Source organism: Marmota flaviventris, chromosome 6 (assembly GCF_047511675.1).
Source record: "Marmota flaviventris isolate mMarFla1 chromosome 6, mMarFla1.hap1, whole genome shotgun sequence".
NCBI classification, from domain to species: Eukaryota; Metazoa; Chordata; class Mammalia; order Rodentia; family Sciuridae; genus Marmota; species Marmota flaviventris.
This window is the reverse complement of record NC_092503.1, coordinates 34338451-34363523: the sequence shown is the minus strand read 5'-3', so window position 1 is coordinate 34363523 and position 25073 is coordinate 34338451. Positions and strand designations below refer to the sequence as shown.

General features: G+C 37.1%; 1 protein-coding gene across 4 annotated transcripts in view; it reads right to left on the bottom strand.

Moving 5' to 3' along the window:
• Arhgap18 (Rho GTPase activating protein 18) overlaps window positions 1–25073 on the bottom strand; it is a 147754-nt gene that overhangs the window by 5698 nt on the left and 116983 nt on the right. For 2 of the 4 annotated variants that reach the window (XM_027947388.2, XM_071613035.1), the window contains exons 13-15: window positions 24567–24691; window positions 21006–21067; window positions 18090–19546 (exon numbers count right to left, since the gene is read on the bottom strand). In XM_027947388.2, coding sequence (XP_027803189.1) covers window positions 19455–19546; window positions 21006–21067; window positions 24567–24691 — 279 coding nt within the window. In that variant the 3' untranslated portion in view covers window positions 18090–19454. Of the gene's footprint in view, window positions 1–18089; window positions 19547–21005; window positions 21068–24566; window positions 24692–25073 lie in introns of those variants that run through there. The other 2 variants (XM_071613036.1, XM_027947389.2) reach the window with 2 other exon arrangements.

Below are 25073 nucleotides of genomic sequence, written 5' to 3'. Positions count from 1 at the left end.
CTCTGACAGTCTCTTTTAATCCACCAATTATTGTTTTAAAAGAAAGAAGTACATGAGATTCATTTGGCATACATTGTTCCTAGTGAACCCAGTATAGTTCCACATACTCAGGTTTACTGACTTATAGTTATTGCAACTCCATATAGGTTAGGACAGCCTTGGGGAAAAAAATGGCAAGAGATAACTCTTACAGTGAGTGTTCCACAGTGAAAGAGAATCACAGCACAGCATCTTTTTTCTCTGACTTTTTGAAATATGCTTCCTGAAATAGTATAAGAAGTAAACAGGGAGAACAATAGAGAAAATTTTAGGAGAGTTTTATATATTTCCATAGAATGAAAAGAAAAATAACTTTTGGAGTTTTCAAGGATTGGTTCTACCTAAAATTTACTATTTATATGACTCGAACTTGTTTGATTTTCAGTTTCCTTAAGTGCCAATGAGAGTTTAATATCAATATTATAATTTGGTGGTAAGGACTAAATTAACATGTAAAGCAGCTAATCCTTACACATTTCCTAAGGGTAAATTCCCTTTTTCTTCATTTTCTTCTCCCAAATAGTGTTCTAAAATTTCTTAATTTTTTTCTTCAGATTTGACTTCCTATTCCTTATAATAGAATACATTTAGTAGAGCATCAATTGCCTACCACTATTTTCTTTCAGTATCTTCCAGCTTCCCCTAAGTGGATACTAGTTTCCAATTATTTCAGCCAAAGGCAAACATGAGCAAAATAGAAAAATAGGTATATACTCCCTGGTTACTATAAGTACTGTGAAGTGCCATCTTAATGCTTTCAGGAATATCATATTTTGTTTACATATATCAATAATACAAGTCAATGGTATTCTCCCAAAAAACACTTCCTGGAATCTAACTCTTCACATTTGGGTATGGGAGGTGATCCATAAATGGCCTGGCCTCCATTAGTCCATTTCTCCCAAAATGCTATGTTTAGGACTTATTCTTGCATCAGACACATCATATCTTTTATTTTCTGTGAAATGTCTTACATCTTTTTCTTCATGAAATCTTCTAGTTAAAATTGCTACTCTGCTGCCAGTTGGATTTATTGTTCCATCTCCATCTATATATTTACCTTATTTAAAAACATTGTTTTCATTTTCTAACCACCTTCTGGGGTTATCCTTTGATTCCTTTCAATTATTGGGGACTCAACAATCAGGACTAACTTTATCTTTCCTATTTTGTTCCCCAAAACCTCTCCCTTTTTTTGAATACTTTAACATGATGCCAAACTGCATCCTCACAAATCCAAAATCTCACTCGTGATAACAAATAACCAAGTTAGAAACCTACCCCCATACCAACCTATTTATAATAATAATAGTGTTCCCACCGCATTGTGTTCTCCTCTTTCAGCAATACTCAGAAAAGGTATCCAAGAATGCTGAGGATTTCTCTTTTTAGTTCCCTCCAAGTTATTTTAGAAAACATAAGAGTGACAGAAGTTTAAGGAAAAAATGTTGGGAATAATCAAGGCTGTTAGCAAGCCCCATTTCAGTGAGCAGGGCACATAGCTAGTCATCTTTAGATGCATTCTCAGAGTCCCTTTCTAAAAGAGGCATACTGTTTATAATAGTGAATTTTCTTTAGAACATTTTACACAACAGTACAGAGCTTCTTCACAACTAGTGTCCAACAAGCCTAGAAAATATCCTCTACCTCCTTTTTCACCTGGTGTTCAATTTTTAAAAAAAGATTACTTACTTCTTTAAGATACAGAAGTATCTTTAAAGAACAGAGAGTCACAAGTTTAAGTCAAATACAAAATTCACTTAACTACTTTGGGTTAATTGCTTCACTTCTCGAGTCTGTTTTCTCATCTGTAAATGAAAAGAACATTATCTGCTTCCTAAGACCGGTATGAAAGGTAGGTGAGAGTTTATCTGAAAGGATTTTATAAAATATAAAGCAGGTGCTATCATCTAATTCAGGCAAAATAGCAGAAGGGAACCACCTGTCAGGTGAAGGGAAAGTGCTATAGAATGTGTACTTTGGCCTGGGGATGTAGCTCAGTGGTGAAGGGCTTGCCTAGCATGTGCAAGGCCCTGGGTTCAATCCTCAGCAACATAAAAAAATGCACTTTGGATCAGTACATGAGTCCCATTTCCCTAACTACAAAAATATCATCTTTGCTTCAAGTTATCTTTCTGATCTCTAACTTCTTACTGAATGGATATTAGTGATGATGACATGTAGAGATGGGTGGGGCTCTAGAAAATGGTAGTATCCCTGAGAGCATAAGAAAATAAACTCAAACACTGATTGTATACAGGACTCATTATTTTGCATTTTGTTGGCATTGATTAGAGAAAGAAGAACCAAAAGGTGTAAATGTGTTTTAATTTCTCAGAGAATTAATATGTCCCTCTACATATGGACAACTAATTTTGTAAAGTAAATCATATTTTTCCTACCCATTTTGCAATTATTTGTGATATCCAATCACTCCTCTTCTTCTGCACTCTAATCCCTCTGCATATCCCCTCTCCTGTATCCATCTCATATGCCTCTTATTTTCCTCGATCAACATGTGGTCAACTTCCAAATACAAATCTCTAGCCCAGACATCTCTCGTGGTGGACTTTAATATCTAACTGCCACACAACACTCCCACTTGGATATCCAGCATCTCAAACTTAACATGGCCTAAACTGAACTGATCTTTACCCTCAAGCTCACTGTTCCCAGTTTCCCCCATCTTAGTTAATGTCTATTCCAATTTTTGTTGATTAGACCATTGATAATGGAATTACATGTCCATATCACTTCTATCAGGAAATCTTTTTGGCCCTACCCTTCAAAATAAACTCAAATCTGACTACTTTTTACTGATCCTGTGGCTACCAGTTTAGTCTCAGTCAACTTCTCTTACCAAATTTACACAATGGCCATCTTGCGGTGTCCTTGTTTTTACTCTTCTTCTCTCCATCACCCTCAACTCTGAGTCTTCTCTCAAAATAGCAGCGGAACAATTTTTTTTAAAACCTATGTCTGGGCATGCTGCAGCTCTTCTCAAAACCCACTAACAATAACACATTTTACTCAGAGAAGCCTTTCCAAGGTGATTCCACTGTTACCTCTATGACCTTATTATCCTACTCTGTACCCCAGGCTCCCCGTCTCAGACACACTGGCCTTTTACTCTACCATAACATTTAGGCACATTCCACTTTTGTGGTCTCCATATTGGTTTTTCTGTCGGCCTGGTGGGTGTCTCACTTTATAAGTCTATAAATCTAACTTCTTCACATTGCTGACAATCTCAATGACACCTGTACTGACTACCCTGCTTAAAGCTGCAATTCTCTTCCCTAGCATCACAGATCTGTCTCATCCTGTTTGTTCTCTCTCTTTACCTGAAGCCCATGAACTCCAACATGATATTATTTTCTGTCTCACTCTATCACTTTATTAGACCATAAGGACCACAAGGGTGATAGCCCAGGCAGAGTGCTTGGCAATCAATAGAAATTTGTTGAATAAATTTCTTTAGTCTTAGTTTTCTGGAGTATTAAAAGTTGAGTAGTATTTTCATTTCCTATTGCTACTCTAACAAATTACCATATATTTAGTTCTCATAAGACACTACAAATTTATGTGCTATAGTTTTGAAAATTGGAAGTCTAAAATAAAGGTGTCAGTAGGGCAAGTTTCCTTCTAGAGACTTTAGGGAGATTGCTTCCCTTGACTTTTTCTGCCTTTGGAGATTATCTGTATTCCATGGCTCATAGCCCCTTGCTTTCTAGCATCATGCCTCTTTCGTCAGTTCTCCTAATCTTGCTCCAGAATAATTTCCCCATTTTATGATCCTTAATTTTTTTCATATCTACAAAATTCCTTTTGCATAGAAGGTAATGTTCATAGATCCCAGAGAGGACATGGACATCTATGTAGTGGTGGAATGAGGGGCAATGCTCTACTTACCATGTGTGGAAAACAAGTTTGTGGAATTGACACGTTGCAATTCTCCCTAGCCACATTAAGGATTTGGGACCGTGTTCTAAGGAACATTGGAAACCACTGAAGGGACTTATGTAGGGAAAGTGGCCTCATCAGATTTACATTTGAAAACACACTGCTCCTTGTAAGGATGAGGGGAAAGAATGGAAGAGCAACAGGGATGTGACCACATCAGTTGGGAGAATGATGCAATGGTCCAGGTCAGAGTGCCTTGCTGTATACTGAGTCTTGGCTTCTTCTTTCACCCTCAATTAGTCATTCCAAGGATTCACTGAGGACACACACAAAGCACTGGCTTGGGTGCATAGATTGTGCTGGCTATAGGTAGCGGTAACTGTTATCTGTTCTTAACAAAATTCTAGAGCTACTGCTTGAAAGAAAATGAGGTATTGATCTCATCTTACCCAAGGAATTTAAAAACCAATAAAATGCTGACAGGAGCACAGTGGGATAAGGAGCTGGCCTCTGCACAGCCCAATTAGGTTGAGAAGACCTATCTGTAAACACCTTCTGCAAACAAAACCAAGAAATGACCAGAGTTCAGAGAGAACGTTTGGATCACAGATTTCAGTAACAGAGAAGCAAAGAGAAAGTCACCATTGAGATGTTTGGTTGCCAGAGACAGAATATTATGAAAATGAATGATATTGAGAGTCCTTGGAGGTGCTTTACCATGTGTCACCAGGCAAGGAGGGAAAACAGTGCCGTGTATAGAAGCATAGACTTGAGCATGAGTCGATTCAAGTCCTGACTTTGTCATTCACTCCTTTTACCATTGGGAAAGTTACACAAATTTTATGAGCCTCCATTACCCTTTCTGAAAACAAAGATAATAATAGAAATATGTGCCTCATGGGTCTTTATTAGAATTTAATGAGAAAATGCTGTGCAAATGCAAAGCATGACCCAGCATGGGTATCCAAATAGTTGTTTTGTTATTATTTGGGCTGTAACCTTTTTTCTCCCCCTTCTATTTATTCACCCAGTGCCATTTAATGAATTCTAAAACGGCATCTGGAAGATAAGGGAAGCAGGAAAGAGACTAGATGGAAGCAGAGAAGGAATTGTAGGTTCAGTACCAAGTCATCTTACCAAACACAGGACCTGAGTCATTTTGATTGAAGCAAGGCTGGGGACTTGTGTTGCAGGTGAGGTGTGTTACCAAGAGCAGGCAAAGAGCCAGCAAGAGAACATGTAGGCATGAACCAAGGGAAGAGAGAATACTGGTTTCAATGTGTCACGAGATGGTCATCTCCTGGAGTACCTGGCTCATTGTCACCAGGAATCTGATAGCCTACAAAGAGGAGGATAAGCAAGAACACTGGAGGACAATGGTTGTAGTCTTGCAACTGCCCTCTCTGCGGAAACCACACACATTAGCCTTCCTTAGATGAAAGGCTGGAGAAGCTGTTTCCAGACTACTCTGGAGGGTATTAAGTGCCTCCTATTTGAGTACAAAAAAGAACTACATAAACATAAGAACGATGTCAATAGACACAATGATAAAGACATTAGATATCATTAAGTCTAAGAAAGCCTAGTAGAGTTTTCCAACAGATTTGAACTGTTGAGGCTTATAAGTTGCATATGGTTAGGAAGGGGGGAAAAAAGTCTAATTTTCCTAAAGCCAAGGGAGCAGGTGTGGTATGAGTAAAGTTTATAAACAAAAAGCAAAGTCCACATGACTGAACAACTGAGCCCCCTCTCAAGAAAGAGGGGAAGGGGAGAATTGCTGGTCCATAGTCTACCCCTTTTTAGCCTCCTGAGTTTAGCCTGAGAGAAACACATTTAACTCTGAGATGAAAGAACTTTGGTGTTATCTCAGCTAAGTGCTTCTTGGAGCAGGTACTTAGAAGATGCCCACCATAAGTGTAAAAGATTTTGAGACTAACAAGTGTAAGATGACTTTGGTAGACTATAAAATCAATTATATACATACAAAAGAGATGCCAATGGTGACCTATTACCTACCAATTGCAAGCTCCTTACCCTGATTTGGAAAAATCTTCCATTGCTCTACTTAGTCCACATTCTAGGATAAGGTGATATGTCCCAAATGCTATTCTAGGTGTAGAAACTAATGAGAGCATGCTCAGTCTAAACTCCCAGGAAGAAACTCCCTCAAGGGTCTACCCTGGTTCCAATTACACACAGCAAGTCATCAAAAAATTGCTACCAGAGCCCCACATGTGTGCACCAGGGAAGGAAAGCTGTGGATTTGGTAGAGATCCAAGTGTGTCCAGACTATCTTTTCCTTTATCATTGGTCTTTTCTCCTCAGTCACGTTAGACTTGTTGGAAAAAGGAAATGGACACAGCCTTCAAAGATGAGCTTCGGATATTGGTCAGAATATGTGCTCAGGCTTAGAAATCTTATATTTCCCTGTTCTACATTGAAGGGTCAAGGCCTTAGTGAAGGCTAAAGAATGTTGGGAGCATCTAGAGAGTGGGGCTTTTCTGGTGTGTTCTGATTCCTGACCAGGAAACGTGTAGGTGCAGCTGTATACTTTTAGTCTGTTTCAATCTCAGCCATGTTATTTTGAAATATCATTATTTTGAAAAGACCAACCCTGCCGTGTTGTGGAATTAGTAGTTCTAGTTGATATATTGACGAAGCCTCATGCATAGACTCACATAATGGCAATTAGACCTTGGGGATGAGTGAACACCATTTGCAGAGCCACAAGAACTCAGTGTCACCTCATGAGGAAATCTCTTCCTTACCTTTCCAACTGATATAATAGCTCCCTCTTTCCCATTACCAGAGAATTTGGTTTTACTCTGTGGACTAGATCATAAACATAATACTACTGTCACTTAGCAAGTGTTATTTCTCTGAAAATTCCTCACTGGTAAAACAGGAGATAAAAATCTCACCTTTTAGGTACGCTGTGAAACTGAAAAGCCAATGTATATAAAACACATTTCACATTGCCTGGTACAAAGTGCTCAATGCAAGCTAGTAACACCACTATTTGTTCTTGAGGCAGTAGTACCTTACTGCTATTTGAATATAATACTACTACCTTAGTAAAAACAAATAGAAAAACAGGCAGTTCAAGAAGGTATTTCTAGCCAAATGCCTAATGGAGTATTCTGCCAAACACTGGGCAAATCTTCCCTGAGACTTTAAACACAACAAGGATACTAGCTGCTTTTAGCTAAGTATAACCCTGTTGGGGCTAAATTCACCTATCTCCTCAGAATTCTTTTAGAATCCTACCTACAATGTGTGGATAAGCTCTAGGTGTTCATTAGTCACAAGCATTCTCTGAGCACCTACAGATTTCCAGTTATTGGAGAGGTCAGAGGAGATAAGACCCTGTTCTAGGTGCTGACAGTCTCTTTCCTAGAGGTGTTAAACTGATCACATCATCGATGCACATCTCACAAAACTTAATGGTCTGCAATGATTTCACCTGTCAGTTTGCATTCTGAAGCAGCAACATAATCCCTTATAGGTGACCACATCCCTCATGCCACTGTTGCCAGCCCTACTCCTGCTCTGGTTCCAATAGCATCTCCATTGCTGTCCTTACTAACATTCAAAAAAGAGGAGTATGATATACAGTGGATATACAATGTGTTGATGTCAACGCTCATTTGTTGTATCCAGGTTTCCTGTATGGGTTGGTTCACCGTAGCTGCATGTGGCGCAATCTTATGCCTCCCTTCATAAGCTGTGAAGCATACTAAGCATTTGGCTTGTGTTTGGGTTCTTATCTTCATAGAACAAACTACATGCTATCTACCAAGCTTCTAATCTAGTTACAGACAGAGGGAAATACATTGCGTGTTTTCAGTTTTAATTGGCGATTCTCCCAAAATCTATGTCCTTATAATTACCATCCTTAAAGTTCATCTGCTACCTTTGCACTCATTTACATTTGAATATTCATGTATAGTTGTATCATCTTCATACTAGGATGCTCTTATGTGCCCTGGGGCTAAAAGGTTTTTGTTTTCTTTTTGTGGTGCTGGGGATTGAACCCAGGGCCTTGTGCATGCTAGGCAAGCACTCTACCAACTGAGCTATATCCCCAGCCCACTGAAAGATTTTTAATTTATTATTGTATTACTAACATTTACTCACTAGTTATTATATTTCTTCTACTAGAAGATTCATTTTCCTTATTGCTTCCATAGGTACTGCCCTAACCAAATGACTAACAATTACATAAAAAATGTGCTTAGATATATTGGTATAAAAGTTTCAAAGTCATTTAAATCACACACACACACCACTTTTCCACCGTCTAAATGCCTGTTTACTCATAGGATGATGCAAACCCAGCTCTGCAGTGAAATACCATGACAAACTGGTAGGTGAGTAGCCAGGCCATATGGATGATTAAAATTTGAATATTGCTCCTATGTCCATAAACTTATTTGTATATATTTTCGTATAGGATCGAGCAGTTTTAAGTATCACCTAACTTCTGAGGGGAAAATAATTTGTAAGGAATTTTCAATTTGAAAGGAAATTCTATTTCTCTGGAAATTCCTACTTTTTGGTCCTAGGAATTGAACACAGGGATGCTTAACCACTGAGCCATGTCCACAGCCCTTTTGATTTTGAGATAGGGTCTGGCTAAGTTGTACTCTTTCTGCCTCAGTCTTCTAAGCCACTGTGATTACAGACATTCACATTCATGCAACACAATTCCTACTCTTAAATCAACAAGTTCCAGAAAAGAATGAGGATCAATGTTATTCTAAACACCAACTTTCCAAGAATAGATAGTGCATAACTTCTAAGTCTTCTGATTTAGTCAGCTCATATGGCCATAATAGTGAATGGCTAAAAGAGCAGATATCTATTTCTTCACAAAGAAGAAATTACAAAGTCCAAAATCAAGGTGATGTATGATTCAGTTCTTGGTTTAGACTTATTCCCTGGCTTGCAGACAACTGCCTTCCTACTGTGTCTTTTCATGGCCTTTCCTTGGTGAATGCTCATGGGGAAAGAGATCTTAGTGTTATAAGGCTGCTCATCCCATAATAAGGAACCTGTCCTCATGACTCATCTGACCTTAATTACCTCCCAAGGGCCCCATTTTCAAATGCCATCACATGGGTAGTTATATCTTCAACAAATGAACTTCAGGGGAGCATGTTCAGGCCATAACACCTTTACTGAATAATGACCTTTCAGTTCAAAAGGATTCGGAACTACCAAGGAAAAAAAATTCTTTATATAAAGTAAAATTGAAATATTTAAAATCAAATAGAGGAAACACTTTCCACTCGTACCAAGGATGCTGCTAATATTGATTTATATTACTATGGGTCAGGTGCTCTATAATATTTATATTCTATAATATTTATATTCCCAATTATACTTTTATACTTATTCAATGTACAAATGATAAATCTAAGTGTCCTAAACAGTTTATATGTTAGTAATTAAAGACTGTAAAGAGATACTTTTTCTTTTCTGAATTCACTAATAAACATGAGATATGATTAGCCTCATTAGTTATCCATGAAATGCAAATTAAAGCAGCAAAATGTCATTTCTTCACCCATGAAATTAATGAATATTAAATAAAATGATGTTGAGCAGACATGAGATTATCACTCAACCACTACCAACAGAAGTATGAATTAGTACAACTTTCCTAAAAAACCATTTGGCAATTTCTTCAATAAGACCTTTAAGTATTTTTCTACTTTTGAGTCAGTAGCCATTTGCTGTTATACCTCTGAAAAGTTGAAAAATGAGTGATCATAATAGCTAACTAATAAATCCATATATAAATCAGATTGATTCAAAATAGCTTTCAAAAAAAATTATGTATTTCCTGGTAGGCCATTACAAATAATTCTGATGATGTATTTATAACTAGCACATAATGAACTTAAAGGTAGTTCAAAAAACCTGAGTAATCATTGCCGTAACTAAAACCTTTTATTCCAATTTACACTCATGTATGAAAAATTTTCTTGGTGTCTATACAAATCTATGTAATGAAAAATAATCTTGAATTAAGAATAAAAGTATGAATCCCTTGAGGGGGGTGAAACAAATGTTATCCTCATTAAAAATCCCATTTATAAAAAATTCCCCCCTTTATAATTTTACAGGTAAAATTATACATAATAGATTTGTTGTTACATATTCATAGGTGCACACAATAGAACAACAGATTGGTCAGTTTCATTCCCCAGTACTTCTTTTTTTTACCTCCCCTACCCCCTACCCCCTCTATCTGGTCCCCATTCTCTACTCTATTGGATTCCCTTCTGTTTTCATGAGGTCCCTCATTTTCTCTCCTTTCTAACTTCTACATATGAAAAATACGACCCTTGACATTCTAAATTTGGCTTATTTAGCTCAAGATAATGCTTTCAAGTTCCTGCAAATAACAATTTCATTTTTCTTTATGGCCAAACAAAACTCCATTGTGTATATATACTATATTTTATCAGTTCATCTGTTGACAGATGCTAGGCTGGTTCCACATTTTTGGTTACTGTGAATTGTGCTGCTGTAAACCATGGGAATTCAGGTATCACTATAGTATGCTGACTTTACATAAATACCGAGTGGTATAACTGGGTCATATGGTGGTTCCATGCCTAGTCTTTTGAGGAAACTCCATACTGGTTTCCACAGTGGTTGTATTAATTTACAACCTACCAAGAGTATAAAAGTGTTTCTTTTTCATCATATCATCTCCAGCAGTTATTTATATTCTTGATGACTGCCAGTCCAACTAATGTGAGATGAGATCTCATTAATAGTTTTGATTTGCATTTCCCTGATTGCTAATGATATTCAAGATACTTTTATTTGTTGGTCATGTGTATTTCTTCTTTTGAGAAGTGTCGTTTTAGTTTTGACCATTTGTTGATTGGGTTATTTAGGTTTTTTGGTGATTGAGTTTTTTATATATTCCTCTGTTGGAAGAGTAGCTAAAAGATTTTCTTCCATTATATAGGATCTCCCTTCATGCTCCTGTTTCCTTTTCTGAGAAGATTTTGACATCCAATTTATTGTTTGTTTAATTTCTTGACATTAGGAGTCCTGTTAAGGAAGTGGTTGCCTGTGTCTGTATGTTGGAAGTGTCGACCCTACATTTTCTTCTAGCAGTTGCAAAGTTTCTGGTCTAATTCCTAGGTCTTTGATTCACTTTGAGTTGACTTTTGTGCAGGTTGAGAGGTAGGAATCTAGTTTTGTTCTTCTACATATGGATAACCAGTTATTCTAGCACCATTTGTTAAAAATGCTACCTTCTCTCCAACATGTTTTTGGTACATTTGTCAAGAACCAGATGACTGAATATGTCTTCTAATATCTGTTTTTATGCGAGTACCATGTAGTTTTTTGTTCCTATAGTTCTGTAGTACAATATAAAGTCAGTTACTATGATTCCTACAATACGCTTAGAATCACTTTGGCTATTCAGGGTCTTTTACCCTTCCATATGAATTTTAGAACTTTTTTCTAGTTCTTTTAAGAATGGCATTGGTATTTTGATGGATATTTCATTAAATCTGCAGATTGCTTTTGGCAATATGGTCACTTCAGCATTATTATTTCTGCCTATTCCATGAACACTGAAGGGCTTTTCATCTCCTAGTGGCTTCAATGAAAAGTCAAGTTCAAGGAAAGTATAAAAATTCTTGCCATTAATGAGCTTCCATACATTTTTAAAAAAACATTCTATTTGAAATCTTTTAAAGAATTAGAATATCCTTGGCAATTATTTAAACTCATGAAGAATTTTAGATTTCAACAGAAAAAATATGCAAAGTGGTGGATCATTTTCGGGTGTATGTAAGTGAAAATAATTTGAACAGAATTGTAGAGCATTCAGTGCATTGTTTGCCTTTCAATAATTAGTGTTAGAAACAAAAGGTTTCCATAACATTTGTTCTGAATCTCGTTTTCCATGGAATCATAGTTTCCAATGTATCTAGCATGAGGTGCTCAGGTTTTGCTGCATGGAATATAGTGGACAAAGCAATTATCCTCAAACATGGCCATGTAAAAGAGCAGCAAGAGTCAGAGTGACATTTCCCAATTCCCAAAGTATTCTCAAAAGTGCTGCTAACCTGGAACACATTTTATTTAGTGCTTCAGGGTTACCAGTCCCTTCTAAACACCAGCTTCCAAACAAACTGGTTTAAAAACCATTTGACTTAAGAATTTTCTCCAAGTTTAAAAATCAAAAACTAGTGACTCTCTTAAGGTCTGGCAAAATTCTTAGAGGAATTTTCACCTTAGCGTAGCCAATTTTATTCAAAAGTTAACCATTTCGAGTAGTTAGTGCAGGTGCTTCTTACAGAGAGTTCCCCTTATCTACCATACTAAAGTTAGCAATAGATGAATTTAACATTAGAAAGATGTGCAAGCTGTGATCAAGTTTCCCCTCTGCAAAATAAAAAAACAAAACAAAAAAAACTTTGCTGACCCTTATTCCTTGTGCCCCTCCCCATAATGATCCCAATTGAGTTCACAGCTTCCAGTTCCTATTTACATCTTGGCCTACAGCAAATGCTTTGGTTCCCCATCAGTCCCAACACTCTAGACTCAAAATCTAGGTCTGCCCTGAACTTCCGCTCCAGGGGATTCTATTTCACATTTTGTCAGATTCACTTCTCTCAATTATTTGACATAACTTATTTCCTTTCTTAAATCCATCTCTGACAGCTATGATTTTTACTCCTCTGACATGAGGACTGTGGCTTGAACTGCTCTTTCCTTCCTCCCCTAAGTAGAGGGAAGCATATCTCAAAGTGAGATAGCCTCTCATTTCCTTTGCACCTATAGCTTTAATTATCATCTCCTGCAAGCATTTTCTAAATATATACTTTTCAAAGAAATCCACCTTAAAAAAAGTTTCATTCCTAACTATTCATTCAGCCTCTTCAAACACCTGAATCTCAACACATTGTTATTTTTTTTTTCCTTTCCACTCCCATAATATTCTCCTCTTGCTCCATGCCCTCTATCCCTAAACTAACTATGTCCCTCTATTCTGGGATCCATTGAAAAGAAACTACCTAAATAAATAAATAAAATCACCATTAATTCTTAGGGCCTTTAACTCTTCTTCATCTTGTGGAATCATCAAGTCTTCTTGACTCCAACATTGGTTAACCCGTTCTCACTTTTCATTGCCATAGGCCTAATTCTGAATCTCAACTTTTTGACTGGGTCTAGATTTTCACATTCTAACTGGGTTTCCAGCTTAAATACCACTCCTCCTCACTGCCTCTGATGCTTCCCAATGAACACTACCCTTTGTCTGTGTTCCTATAGTTTAAGTTTATCCTACAGTTAGTTGTACCTGTATCCTCCCTCAAATCAGGGGATGCATTTTTGTCAAATGGACTCTATCACCAGTCATCAATCCTATCCACAAATGTAAATCTACCTGTGGAAATACATCATATAATCAATGATACATCACCCATAGTATTAACTGGTATAGCACACATAGCAAGCACTTGGAAAGAGGAACAAGTGAGGATCTTATTTCTTTCTGAGCCTTTAAAGTATTCCTTATCATAGTAATGCCTAAATGAGCTCACAATATACTTTAAAACAATACCTAACTAACTGTAATAATTTCTTAAGAATAAAAATTTTGTTGCTGGAGATGAAACAGTGGCATAACATTTGCATAGCATGCACTAGGCCCTGGGTTCAACCCATAGCATCAAAAATAATGATAAAACTTGTTAATTCCTTCCACTTTCTTCACATAAAGACAAGCATGAGGATGCATGCCCTGGAGTATATTTCAAGAATCTTGGAAGAAAGGAGAAGCACAATCCCCCAACAGTTAATTCCTTGTATTCAATAGAATTCTTCCTTGCCAATTATAAACTGAGTGGTGCAAGCACCCAAAGCCAAGGTGCCCATGATTCCTCCACTAAAACGAAGTTGTAAAGGTACAAGTAATAACTAAATCATTGTTTTTGTACTTGCAATAAAACTACAGTTAGGTGCAAAAAACAAAATTTTAACTAATGGTCAGCTCAGCAGTTGGGCCACAGATTCCTTCTCCTTATGAGTTTCCCTCCAGGGGAAATGCCTTGTTCCCTTTGGCCCTGGCTGGAAAGGAAGGCAACCTAAAGCAGAGATTATATGAAAGCTGTCAGTTTCTAAAGGTTACAAGAGATGCAACAGGATACAGAACTGAGCTGCCAAGGTGCAGTAAGAGGCGAACATCAAAAGAGGGATATAGCAGTGAGGAGAGCTGCTTTCCCTGAAGCTTATCTGAACTACTTTGGTTGAGAAGACAAGACTTGAAACCTCAAGATAAAAAGTTTACCGTGACAAAGCCAGTGTGTCTTATCTCCAGGTACAGATGCTAAAGATGTATGTTTCCCTTCTACAATATGCAGTAACGTGTGAAAAACAACTCTTGAGCCCCTTCAAAAAAAACTTTTAAGGAGTTTAAGGAATGGTTATATGGAGGAAGGGGAGTCTCATGTTTCCTCTGAAACCCTTTTGACCAGAGCCAAGGACCCTCCAAAACACTTCGATTCATGTGAAAAGAGAAACTGATGCCAAGTCCATATTCCAAGCCAACAGAAGTGGAAGGAAGCCAGGTATACTGGCACACATGTTACTCAATGACTTGGGAGGCTGAGGCAGAAGGATCACAAGTTCAAGACCAGCCTGGGCAACTTAGTTAGATCCTATCTCAAAAGGTAATTTTACGAAGGCTGGGGATGTAGCTCAGTGGTAGAGTGCCCCTGGGCTGAATCCCAGTACTGGAGGGTGGGGAGATAAAATCATTGCTATTTAATACTAATTAAATGTGAAATTTGAAAAACTGGGGTCCCAGAAAAACTATAACAATGAAGTGGGACCTCTATCAGTAGTAGCCAACACCAAGTGCCCAGGATCATTCTAAAAGTGATCAAGAGTGTAACATGAACTGAGTAAGGCTTTGTTTTCTTGCTGGGTCTCCTGGTCTGAGATTCAGGGAGAGAATTCTGTCCCTTCTGCCAGTCTTTACTCTAAACAGCATTTGTTTCATTTAAAGTACAAATTTTCTGGAATTATTGTGGTGCCACAGATCCTCCAAGGAAGAGATACAGCCACTGGTTTCCATGTAACAGAGGTGGCATTGGAACCAATGACCAAAGCAAAATAAAGGACAGTCCTCAAACATCCCAGAAATGATTTGCCACTTCAAGGAAGGAATGTTTATGGGAAGAATCACCAAAGGAGGAAAGGGCTTGCTATTCTAAACAGTTACTATCCATCTCCCTGAATCCCCTGTGTTTGTGATCTGTTCAATCTTTTCTTTCTTCGAGGGGCAAAGAATACACTAAAATAACATTTTGAGGTGATGTACAACTGATAATATTGATCCTAATGAATGCTAATAAAAATATTCATTTGTTGAATATGCTGCTGAGCCTTTAGATAGATTATTTAATTCTAGTAAACTGATATACAAATTAGAAAATGAAGCAAAAGTCAACCTGGTCCAAGATCACACAAGTTAGTCCAGTGTTTATGTTGGCTCTTCTCAAAAATTACTTAAATGTATATAAATCTCCCCCAAACTTGGGCAATAAGAACATCTTCTACTTCTGCTTGGGCCTCATTTATTAGCTCCCCTGTGTAGAAACAGAATTCCTTGTAAGAAGCATCCACAGCCTTTAGTTCTTCTGCCATTCTCTTGACTCCCTATAACAGGCCCCATAACTTTACCCAGCTGTTCAGCAAGGTCAGTAAGATTTGTGGCCAATTCCCAGCCCTCATCTTAAATATTTGAGTTACAGGTAGCCTTTGATGTAACCACTCCCTGCTCCTCAGTGCCCTTCCTCATTTGCCTAGGGCACATCATAATCTTAGTTGCCTCCAAGTCACTTCTCCATCTCTTTGCTGATCCCTTTTCCTCCCAGCCTCTGATGTTGGGTAGCTCCAGAGCTTAGTTCTTGGTGATTTTTCTCCTATATTACACTCTCCCTTTGTGATCTCATACAGGCCACAACTCAAGTTAAATCCCACATGCATGGCCATGACTTCGACCCAGACCTGCCTCTTGAACTTCTCATGTAACTCTCAGGACATTGACACTTGGATGTCCAACAGAGACATTCCTGCATCCCTAAATCCCTCAGAATATCTGATAAACCTTCTCTATTTATTGGAAATTCCATCCTTCTAATTGCTCAAGTCAAAACCCCTGTGGCAAACCTTGATTAAAAATGCATTCTTGTTCTGTCAAACTGGAAACCCTGTACCTCTCCATCTTCACCATGAGGAATGATGACCACTTCTTGTCACTTAGCAACTCCTGCCCTCAACAGTACTGCCATTTACTCTGATGGGACCTGATTTTAACCTCAAGTTACCATCATCCTAATTAAGGCTCTCATGATCTTATCCCCTACCCTAACCTCCCCTCTTTGATATCATCTTTTTGCTTTCAAGGGCCCTGTATCTGCTCTTGCCACCCTTTGCCAAGTCAGGCACACTTCTGCTTTGGAACTTGGCTCTAAATGTTCCCTTTTCCTAGAATGCTCTTCCTCCAGATATCAACATGGCAACTCACTACATTCAATACATAACGTGCCCATCCCTCTACTTCATCCCATCCACCCTGCTCATTTTGTCTCCATTGCACTTTCCACCTTTCAACATACCCCATAATTTACTTAATTTATTGTTCTACCCACTAAAGTGTAAACTCAACGGGATTGGGGCTTTTTATTATTTTGTTCACTGATGCATTTATCAATATACTTAGCACATACATAGGTGTCTAATAAGCATCTGAATGAAGAACTATGTATACTAAACATGTTGGAGCTTTCCTTAGACACCTTTCCTCTTATTGTCCTGGTTTTCAGCCTTGCTTCTTGTCATAATCCTTCTGTGCTTGAAATAGACATTTGACAAAAGCCAAATTCTGAGATAACACACCTCCACCCCACCCACACACACAATGGGTTAAAGATAAAAGCAATAAGCTGAACATAGAAACTGACAATTATTAACTATAATTTTAGGAAGGGTAATCAACACAAGAGATCCAGTATTGTTGCCAAACTGCCTTGCAAATGCCTGGCAATGAGTCTCGGCCACTTACCTATGAACTCGGGTTCATTTCTTTGAATTTCCCATATTTCAGATTCAAAGGAATCCCTGACCAATACTGCCACCTACTGACAAATAGGTGAGAAATCAGAACAAAGTGCAAAAACAATTTTAACGAAAACTGGGAAACAATAGTGAAATATCCAGTGAAGTCAGTAAAATAAACTGCTTTCCCCAAAGCGAGTCAACCAGGAACTAACAGTGAATTCTCAGCAACATTAAGCAAAGAAATACACATTGAAGTGTAAGTGAAAAGAATTACATGACCTCTTCAGAAAAAAAAAGGCATCACCAAAATCTTTACAGGGCACCAATCTTCTATACACATGGCTCTTCTACTTTGCACCAGCAACTTCTGTAAGAGTTGAAATGTTTGAGACTCAAAGGCTAATATATTTGTTATTTTCCCTCACACAGACAAATCTACTGTGATATTTACAATAGTAGGCAAAAAAAAAAAAAAAAAAAAAAAAAAAAAGAAAATCACAGTAAAGCATATGGGATGACCAGAACATTTACATTTAAGGCTCCAAGCTATCAAATTTCTCATCTTTAGATTTGTGTGAGAGATTTTAATTTAGTTGGATCATGAGTTCTAGGAAGGGCAAATTAAAATGACATTTTAATTTCTTTACCAAAATCTTTTTCATGATCAAAAACCTGCTCCCCCTGGTTGGGTAGTAAATGGAATGAAAATCAGTTTCCGTATGCTGTAGAACACCATTTACTTATTTTACTCAAGTGGACCTTTAAAATAGTAAATAAGAAGCACTTAACACATTTAAACTATTAAAACATTTTGCTGAGAAATTTGTAGTGTCAAACAACAGTATTTTGAAAGTAAAGCAATTTGCAGAAGGGAAAAAAAAATCCAAGGAAGGAGATAAGTTTATATCCCCCATCTTCCAAATTTAAAAATTACACAGGAGCAATGAGTAGATGTGACTTTTTAATAACAAAAATAGTTCATTTGTCAGCTTAAAAGGCACATAGGGTTAAAGGTAATAATTCCAAGAGACAATAACTTAGAAAAATGCATTTAATTATAAAAATTTCTTTAAATAAAAAAGCAATGGCACAAATCACCACAAAGTTACTCAAGTGATTATATCCACAGGCTGCTCTTGCAATATGCTACAAATTTATGCCTGTTCTCACTAACAATTTTCCCTCCTAATTAGTGACATCAATAGCTTCCGAAAATGTAATTTGTCCTAAAGTACTACTAAAAGTATCATGAACACAGTTGGTGCAGTGTTTACATCACCTTTTATTTAGTACACTCTAACATCATAAAATATTTAACATTTCTCTTTTCCTTCATTTCTCTTATTTACAGTACGGAGGCTCATCTATTGTCACAGTGTGGCTTGTGCACTAAAATCCCTGGGAACTTTCTACATTTTAATAGATTTACTGATTATTTAAAATAAGTACACAAACAAAAGCTCATTCACATGACTGTCACAGCCAGAAGAATAACTCTTCCACTAGACTTATTCAGGAGGGAAAAAAATCCCACTTTAAGAATACATTCTCCAACCACTATCGGATTATACTATCATGCATATTTATAGTGCTAATACAACAATAGGTAAAGCCAGCTATGACTTCTTGCGTTTCAGTTGGAAGGGTACAGCAAACATGAAGTGATTTGGCTTTTACTCTCTAGTTATCAGTAATTCAGTTATTCCACATGGGTATGTTTTATTTATTCTTAGAAACTGCCAGTTATTATCAAACCATTAAATACTTCTAACAGTTCTATCTTCTTGATCCTGGAAATAGTTTTGCACATATCAGGAAAAAAAAAAAAAAAAAAACAACTCACAAATCACTGAATGCAGCAGAAACAAGCAGGATGGTATTGTTTGGGCAAATGACTCAGACATGCATACTAATGTTCTATAGTGCCAGGAATACTGTTGAATAAGGTCTGTTTCAACGTGTGTTGTCTTCACAACTTGCTATACCTGCTATTTATCTTTTTATTGTTGTTGTTAAAAAATATCAAACCTCATTGAGGGAAGGCAGATGCAAGGAGCTACAAAAGGTGAGAAAGCATATATTGCAGAATATATGATTTTAGGGGAAAAAAGTGAGCAGGTAGAAACATTCATACTAAAAACCAGTCACATCTGGATGCATTTCAGAGCATATGAAAAAGCCCAGAAACTAAGTAAGCCCCTCTCTTTTCCAGTGGTACTTGTTTCTAGTAACAATTAGCATCATTCTGGCAGCAGCACAAATCTAACTTTTTAAGGCTTGAGGGTGTCACGTCTTAATAGGTGGGTACAGTTGACTATTAAGAGCCCTGACATTTCACTTATATATAGTCTTGATCCCAGCAAGCATGATTGTAGAGGTAGTGGATCAGCAGCTTCAGTCTTCTACAGTGGCTTTGACTTGATGACCCACTCGGCATTTGGATTGAGCTGATACAAGTCCTTCATATAAGTGTCATCATCAAGACGGCGTTCCCCTGTTGGAGAGGTGGTACCAGTTGAGCACAGTGGGAGGATGGGGTGCAGTTTTGAACTGAAACTCAATGGATCTGAAGTCTTAGATTTCTAACTACTTCTTCCTTTCCCATTCTCATCAGGCACATTTGTACTCACTAGCAAATAGGATAAATGACTTAGGTTTATTTTTCTATTTTGTAATACATATTAATACTTAAACAAAGAGGCAAAATACTGGAAAAACCAAGTTGGCAGTCTTTCCCTAAATAAGTAGGTTTCCAATTAAACGAGGAATCAAAATACTTTGTACTGTAGGCTTTTAAACAGTTCCTTAAATTCATATTCACCTTTATTAAGAACAACAATTTTAGGGCTGAGGCTCAGTGGTAGATCACTTGCCTAGCAAGGGCAAGGCCTGGGTTCGATCCTCAGCACCACATAAAAATAAATAAGTAAAATAAAGGTATTGTATACAACTAAAAGAGTAAATTTTTTAATAACAATTTTAGAATCATCTAATAGTAAAATCAAATGTATTAATACTAATCTTTACTAGCAGATTTAACATTTGCAGTTCTCTAGTGGACCTGTGGTTTATTTAAATGTTAAGAATGAGCCTTCACATATCCAGTATTCAACTAACATTTTTTTAAGTTCCAGAAAATATTGTATAAAACTTCAAATTATTTTCAATTAAACATTTCATTTTTAATGTCATCCTTATCAGTTTTCAGAGTCAAGGAAAAGTTTGTTTTAAAGAAGAAATGAGAGCCAGGCATAGTAGTGAATGCCTGTAATTCCAGCGGCTCGGGAGACTGAGGCAGGAGAATCACAAAGTTCAAAGTCTGCCTCAGCAATTTAGTGAGGCCCAAAGCAACTCAACAAGACTCTGTCTCTAAATAAATGATTAAAAGGGCTGAGAATGTGGTTCAGTACTTAAGTGCCCCTGGGTTCAATCCCCAGTACTAAAATAATAATAATAATAAGACCCACTGATAATTATAAAACAGGATAAATGACTTGTTTATTTTTCTATTTGCTAAATTACTAGTGAGTATATAAGACTTAGTAATTTTTGTCCACGTTGATTTCCTACTTTTACTAAAAAATCTAGTACTATGCCATAATAAAACTATTTTATCTTGGTTTTAAGTAAGCTCAACTCCTTCCTTTATTATAAAGGTATAAAAATGAAAGCAATTTGGAAAAACTCATCACTGTCCATTCTAGAAGGTTTTCCTATTCTAAGGAACTTGCCTTTGCTGAGGTTGAATGTAGGGGCATTTGTACAGAAGAAGCTCAACTAGAGCCTGGAGAAAAAAGTCCAGACCATTAAACAAATCCATACTATTCAGCAACTATCGAAAAGCATAATATATTTTACTGACAACTTCCTTTTATTTTCCTTCAAAGATATAAATAACCACTGGCAATGTCAGATCAGCATATGGAATGCAAAGAGGAAAAAAATGTGCTTACCAATATTTCCTCCAATTTCATACAAAAAAACTTCCCCTTTCTTGAGAGTCTGGGCAACCCCACTATTTAGGGACAAAACAAACTGATTAGTTGTATCATCAAACAGCTTGCAAGTAAATCACTTTAACATGCTTGGGGAATTCTGGCTGGTATGGAAAATTCATAACTCAGACACACCGTAATTATCTACACATTTGTATTTTCCCATCTGTTAAATGTGCCGAATAGGTAATAAAAATGTCACACCTGTAAATTAAAATAAACAAATGGAATCATACATCTGAAGGCAAAATAATAAATCAGCATCTAAATTTATAAAGTTAAAAGGAAAAGTTAATCATATTAATTTGAATGGCAGCTAAAATGTTATATTATCTGTCTTGCATAGAGGCCAAGTTTCCATCTCTGTTTTCACATTGAACTTATCCAGTAAGTTTTTGTCACGAGGCTGTTGTGCTGACAACTCCAGTTGTACAAGATGAATGCAAAGAATGATTCATAGTTCTCTAACAGCCAGTCCAATGTGGGAGGTACATATACTCCCAAATCATAGAAGCAAACAGCCATCAGGAAGGTGTGACTTTATCAGGAAAGTTGCATTTATACTTTTCAAAGAACAAACCCTTCGCCATAAAGAGGTGGTCAATATTTGAGGAGAGAGACATGTTTGCCCCAATTTGGATAGTACATGTATTAATGCAAGGTATGGCACCCCATAAATATATACAATTGTTATTTTTTTTGCAAAGTCTGAAAATACAACAAATCATTAGGATAAAACAAAAATTGGTAAAATTCAGTGATTCTTTTTTCAAAACTTTCTGTAAAAGAATTACTTGAGAAACATGCAAAAACTCAGACTCAAAGCTCTAGAAGTTCTTACGATGAAATTTAAGAATCTGCTTTTTACATGCTCTATAGGTCACTGTGATGCATGAACATATTTGTGAACTGCAGATATAAGATCATGAAGGGAGAGACTCTGGAAATGAGAAGTAAAAGCCATTAGGAGAAATAGGGCACAGAGCAGATTTCCTAACCAGCCATTTAATGGCTCATCTGGCTACCTAGTCTTCTAGATCCGCCTGCCACATCAGATCCTAATGCATAGTCAGTTTCCAACCAAGAGTACATTTTATTTTTAAAGTTAAATACTTGTACTATGTAACCCCATCAACTGAGTATGAAAACTCACTCCCGCTATGAAAAAACAATGCTATATTTGCTCCAATTGATTTTTGTGTATCTATATTTTTGTTCCACTTGATAAAAATGTGAAATGGACTTTTTCAGTCTACAAAAGTTTTCACATAATGCTCATCAACAAATTCATCATTAATAAGATGGCATAAATCCCGACTGGCAAATGTGCAATTTATTGTTTTGTTGTTGTTGATTCATGTGTTGATTGGCTTCAGCAGAGAAAGCAGGGATGAAAGGGTATAAGAATACCCCAACACATGTAGAATAAAACCAGAAGTACAGGCATGAGGTAGAAGAAAATGTGGAGACAACCAATCAATCTGGATTCAAATGCTCGCTATTCATATTTTCAGAAGAAAACAGAGGACTTCCATTACTATGTGGCCCAGACAGACAGGTGATCATTACAAGACTATAACGTAAGTCCTGTTGTGTCCACTCTTACAAAATGAGATTTATAATTATAAAAACTAGCCTATAGTGAAGCATGAATAATGAGCATTTTGAATCCAGATTGATTGGTTGTCTCTACATCCCCAAGAATAAGGAAAGGGCCAAAGGATTACGGGGAAAGAGAAATCAATGGAAAGAATCTTACCAGAAAGAATTAGGGACCCAACTCCACAGAATAGAAAATGCTTATTTAATAACAGCACCACCAGCAGAAAATCCAAATATGCAGAGAGGGCAATTATCACAAAGCCGGTGCTTTCTATAACAATATACTGACTAATGATTCATGCTATGCCCTAAATGTAAAAGTCACAGTTGAGTATGTTGTAGAATTTGTATCTTATATTATTAGCAAGTAGAAGGAAATAATATTATTAGCAAGTAGAAGGAAATAATGAATAAATTGGGCACTTGTGTCCAGAAAGTAAATGCCATGTAAATGAACTATGTGTAGCCTGAAAGAGCCATTCATGTCTGAAGTTAGGCAGATCTGTAGGAAGACGTTCTAGGAGGGGAGGGGACTCCATCTCTTGAGGGAAGAAGGGTAAAAGTTGGTATCTACAAAGTCAAGGGAGAGGGCAGAGAGGAAGCTCCCTTTAGGGAGTAAAGATCTGAGAAATTTCAATTGCTTCCACACTCGACTCTAAGAAATTCTACTACCCCCACAAAACTTAATCCCACAAAATTCCATCTACTCCCAGACCTTCCAGCCAATGTGGAAAGTGGCAAAGGGACTGCCTTTGAGGATAGAAACCAAATAATAAAAATGTCACAGGGGGCCAGCCCCACTACCTATGGGAAATACATGACCTACAATCTGTTTACTGATCAGTAAAACAGAAGGAACAATAGTACTTACTTCACAGTGTTACTGCAGGGGAAGTTCATGCTGGTTTACTAAAACCTGAGATAATACTAATAAGCCTCTTTCCCATTTCACCACCATCTGTTAGCTGTAGAGATTCATCCCTTCTCTCAATTTATAAACTCCCAGGGAAGGTACTTTAAAATAAGTTTTATCCCTCTCAACCCCTAGCAAAGGGCCTTAAACAGAGTAGAAGCATATTAAATACTTGAGATATTATATTAAAATTGGAGAAGCTTTTGGCAGAAAATCTGACCAAAGTCCCCTACGTTAGAATGAGGTGATTATGTTTCATGAAAGATCAAAACGGGTTATTGTCATCCGAGGTGCCAATGACCTTGGATCTCCTTTCTTTTTAAAGATTTTAGTTTATCTCAAAAAAAAATAGGAATGGGAGGCTGGTATTAAAACATGACTCTAGATAAGAATTTAAAAGCTAAAGATTGAAAACCCAATACAGCTTTTATGATGTCTAAAAAAAATTTAAGATAAATTGGAAATCAACTCCACTATGACAGTAAGAGGGAGACCAATGGCTTTCAATGGACTCTTGGCCCCCAAATGGAAGTGAAGGGCTTGGCTGCCCCTAATGAGGAAGATTTATTCTTCCCTACTGACTGCAGACTCAAGGGACTGCTTCTCTGTGCTCAATTCTTCATGCTGTTTTTAAATTGGAACATTTCTTTTGTATTCATTATATTTCATAGAAAAAGTTGCATCTTTTATTTTAATACCACTGTATCCTAATTAGTAATTTTCCTAACAGCCTAGGAACAGTAATTAACCTCTCATCAACATATTCAAGAAAGGCTACTACTGAGTGACTCCCTTGCCAGGCCCAGTGAAGGAACCTTCAGGCCTCCTGCTTGAAAGAGGCTCAAGTTGAACTAAACTCATTCCAACAGTCGAACTGTCAGGTCTGTTCTCCTCTGCTGGGAAGACAAAAATTTTAAGCTATGCACACTACTTTATAGTTAATGAAAAAGGGAAGAGGGAAGACAAGTGAGTTATCCCATAGAATAATTAAAACAGGCCTCTACCTTTCTTGGCTGAGAAACCTGGCAAGTACATCACTGGCTTTTAGCTCTTCCGTTAGCTGTATTGCCATGGAAACTTTCGAAAGACGGGGAGCTTGCACTCGAATCACTCCCTGAGGAACGTCAGCCTGCAAAGCAATAATGACACTGGAACAAAGCTGGCGGCAGCTGGAACATGTAACTCTGTACAATGCATTATATGGTAAGTGTGCATAACTACTACGCATTTTACTTCACTGCATAAAAACCTTAACTACTGTATAATGTAATTTGCTAAATTACATCAAACCTCAAATATCCTCTTAATGGTGATAGGGGAACTTTATAATGCCTGTGCAGTAATGCTTAATTATTTTTAAAGATGTAAAGAATGACAGCAATAACCATTACTGCCATATTAAGTGCTGATTTCTGAGTATTATCTACTAGAGGGTGCTTCTTCATGTAGCAATTTATGAAATTGAATCAGAAAGAAGTCACCGTGTGCTATAGTTATGTGTGCATTTGAAA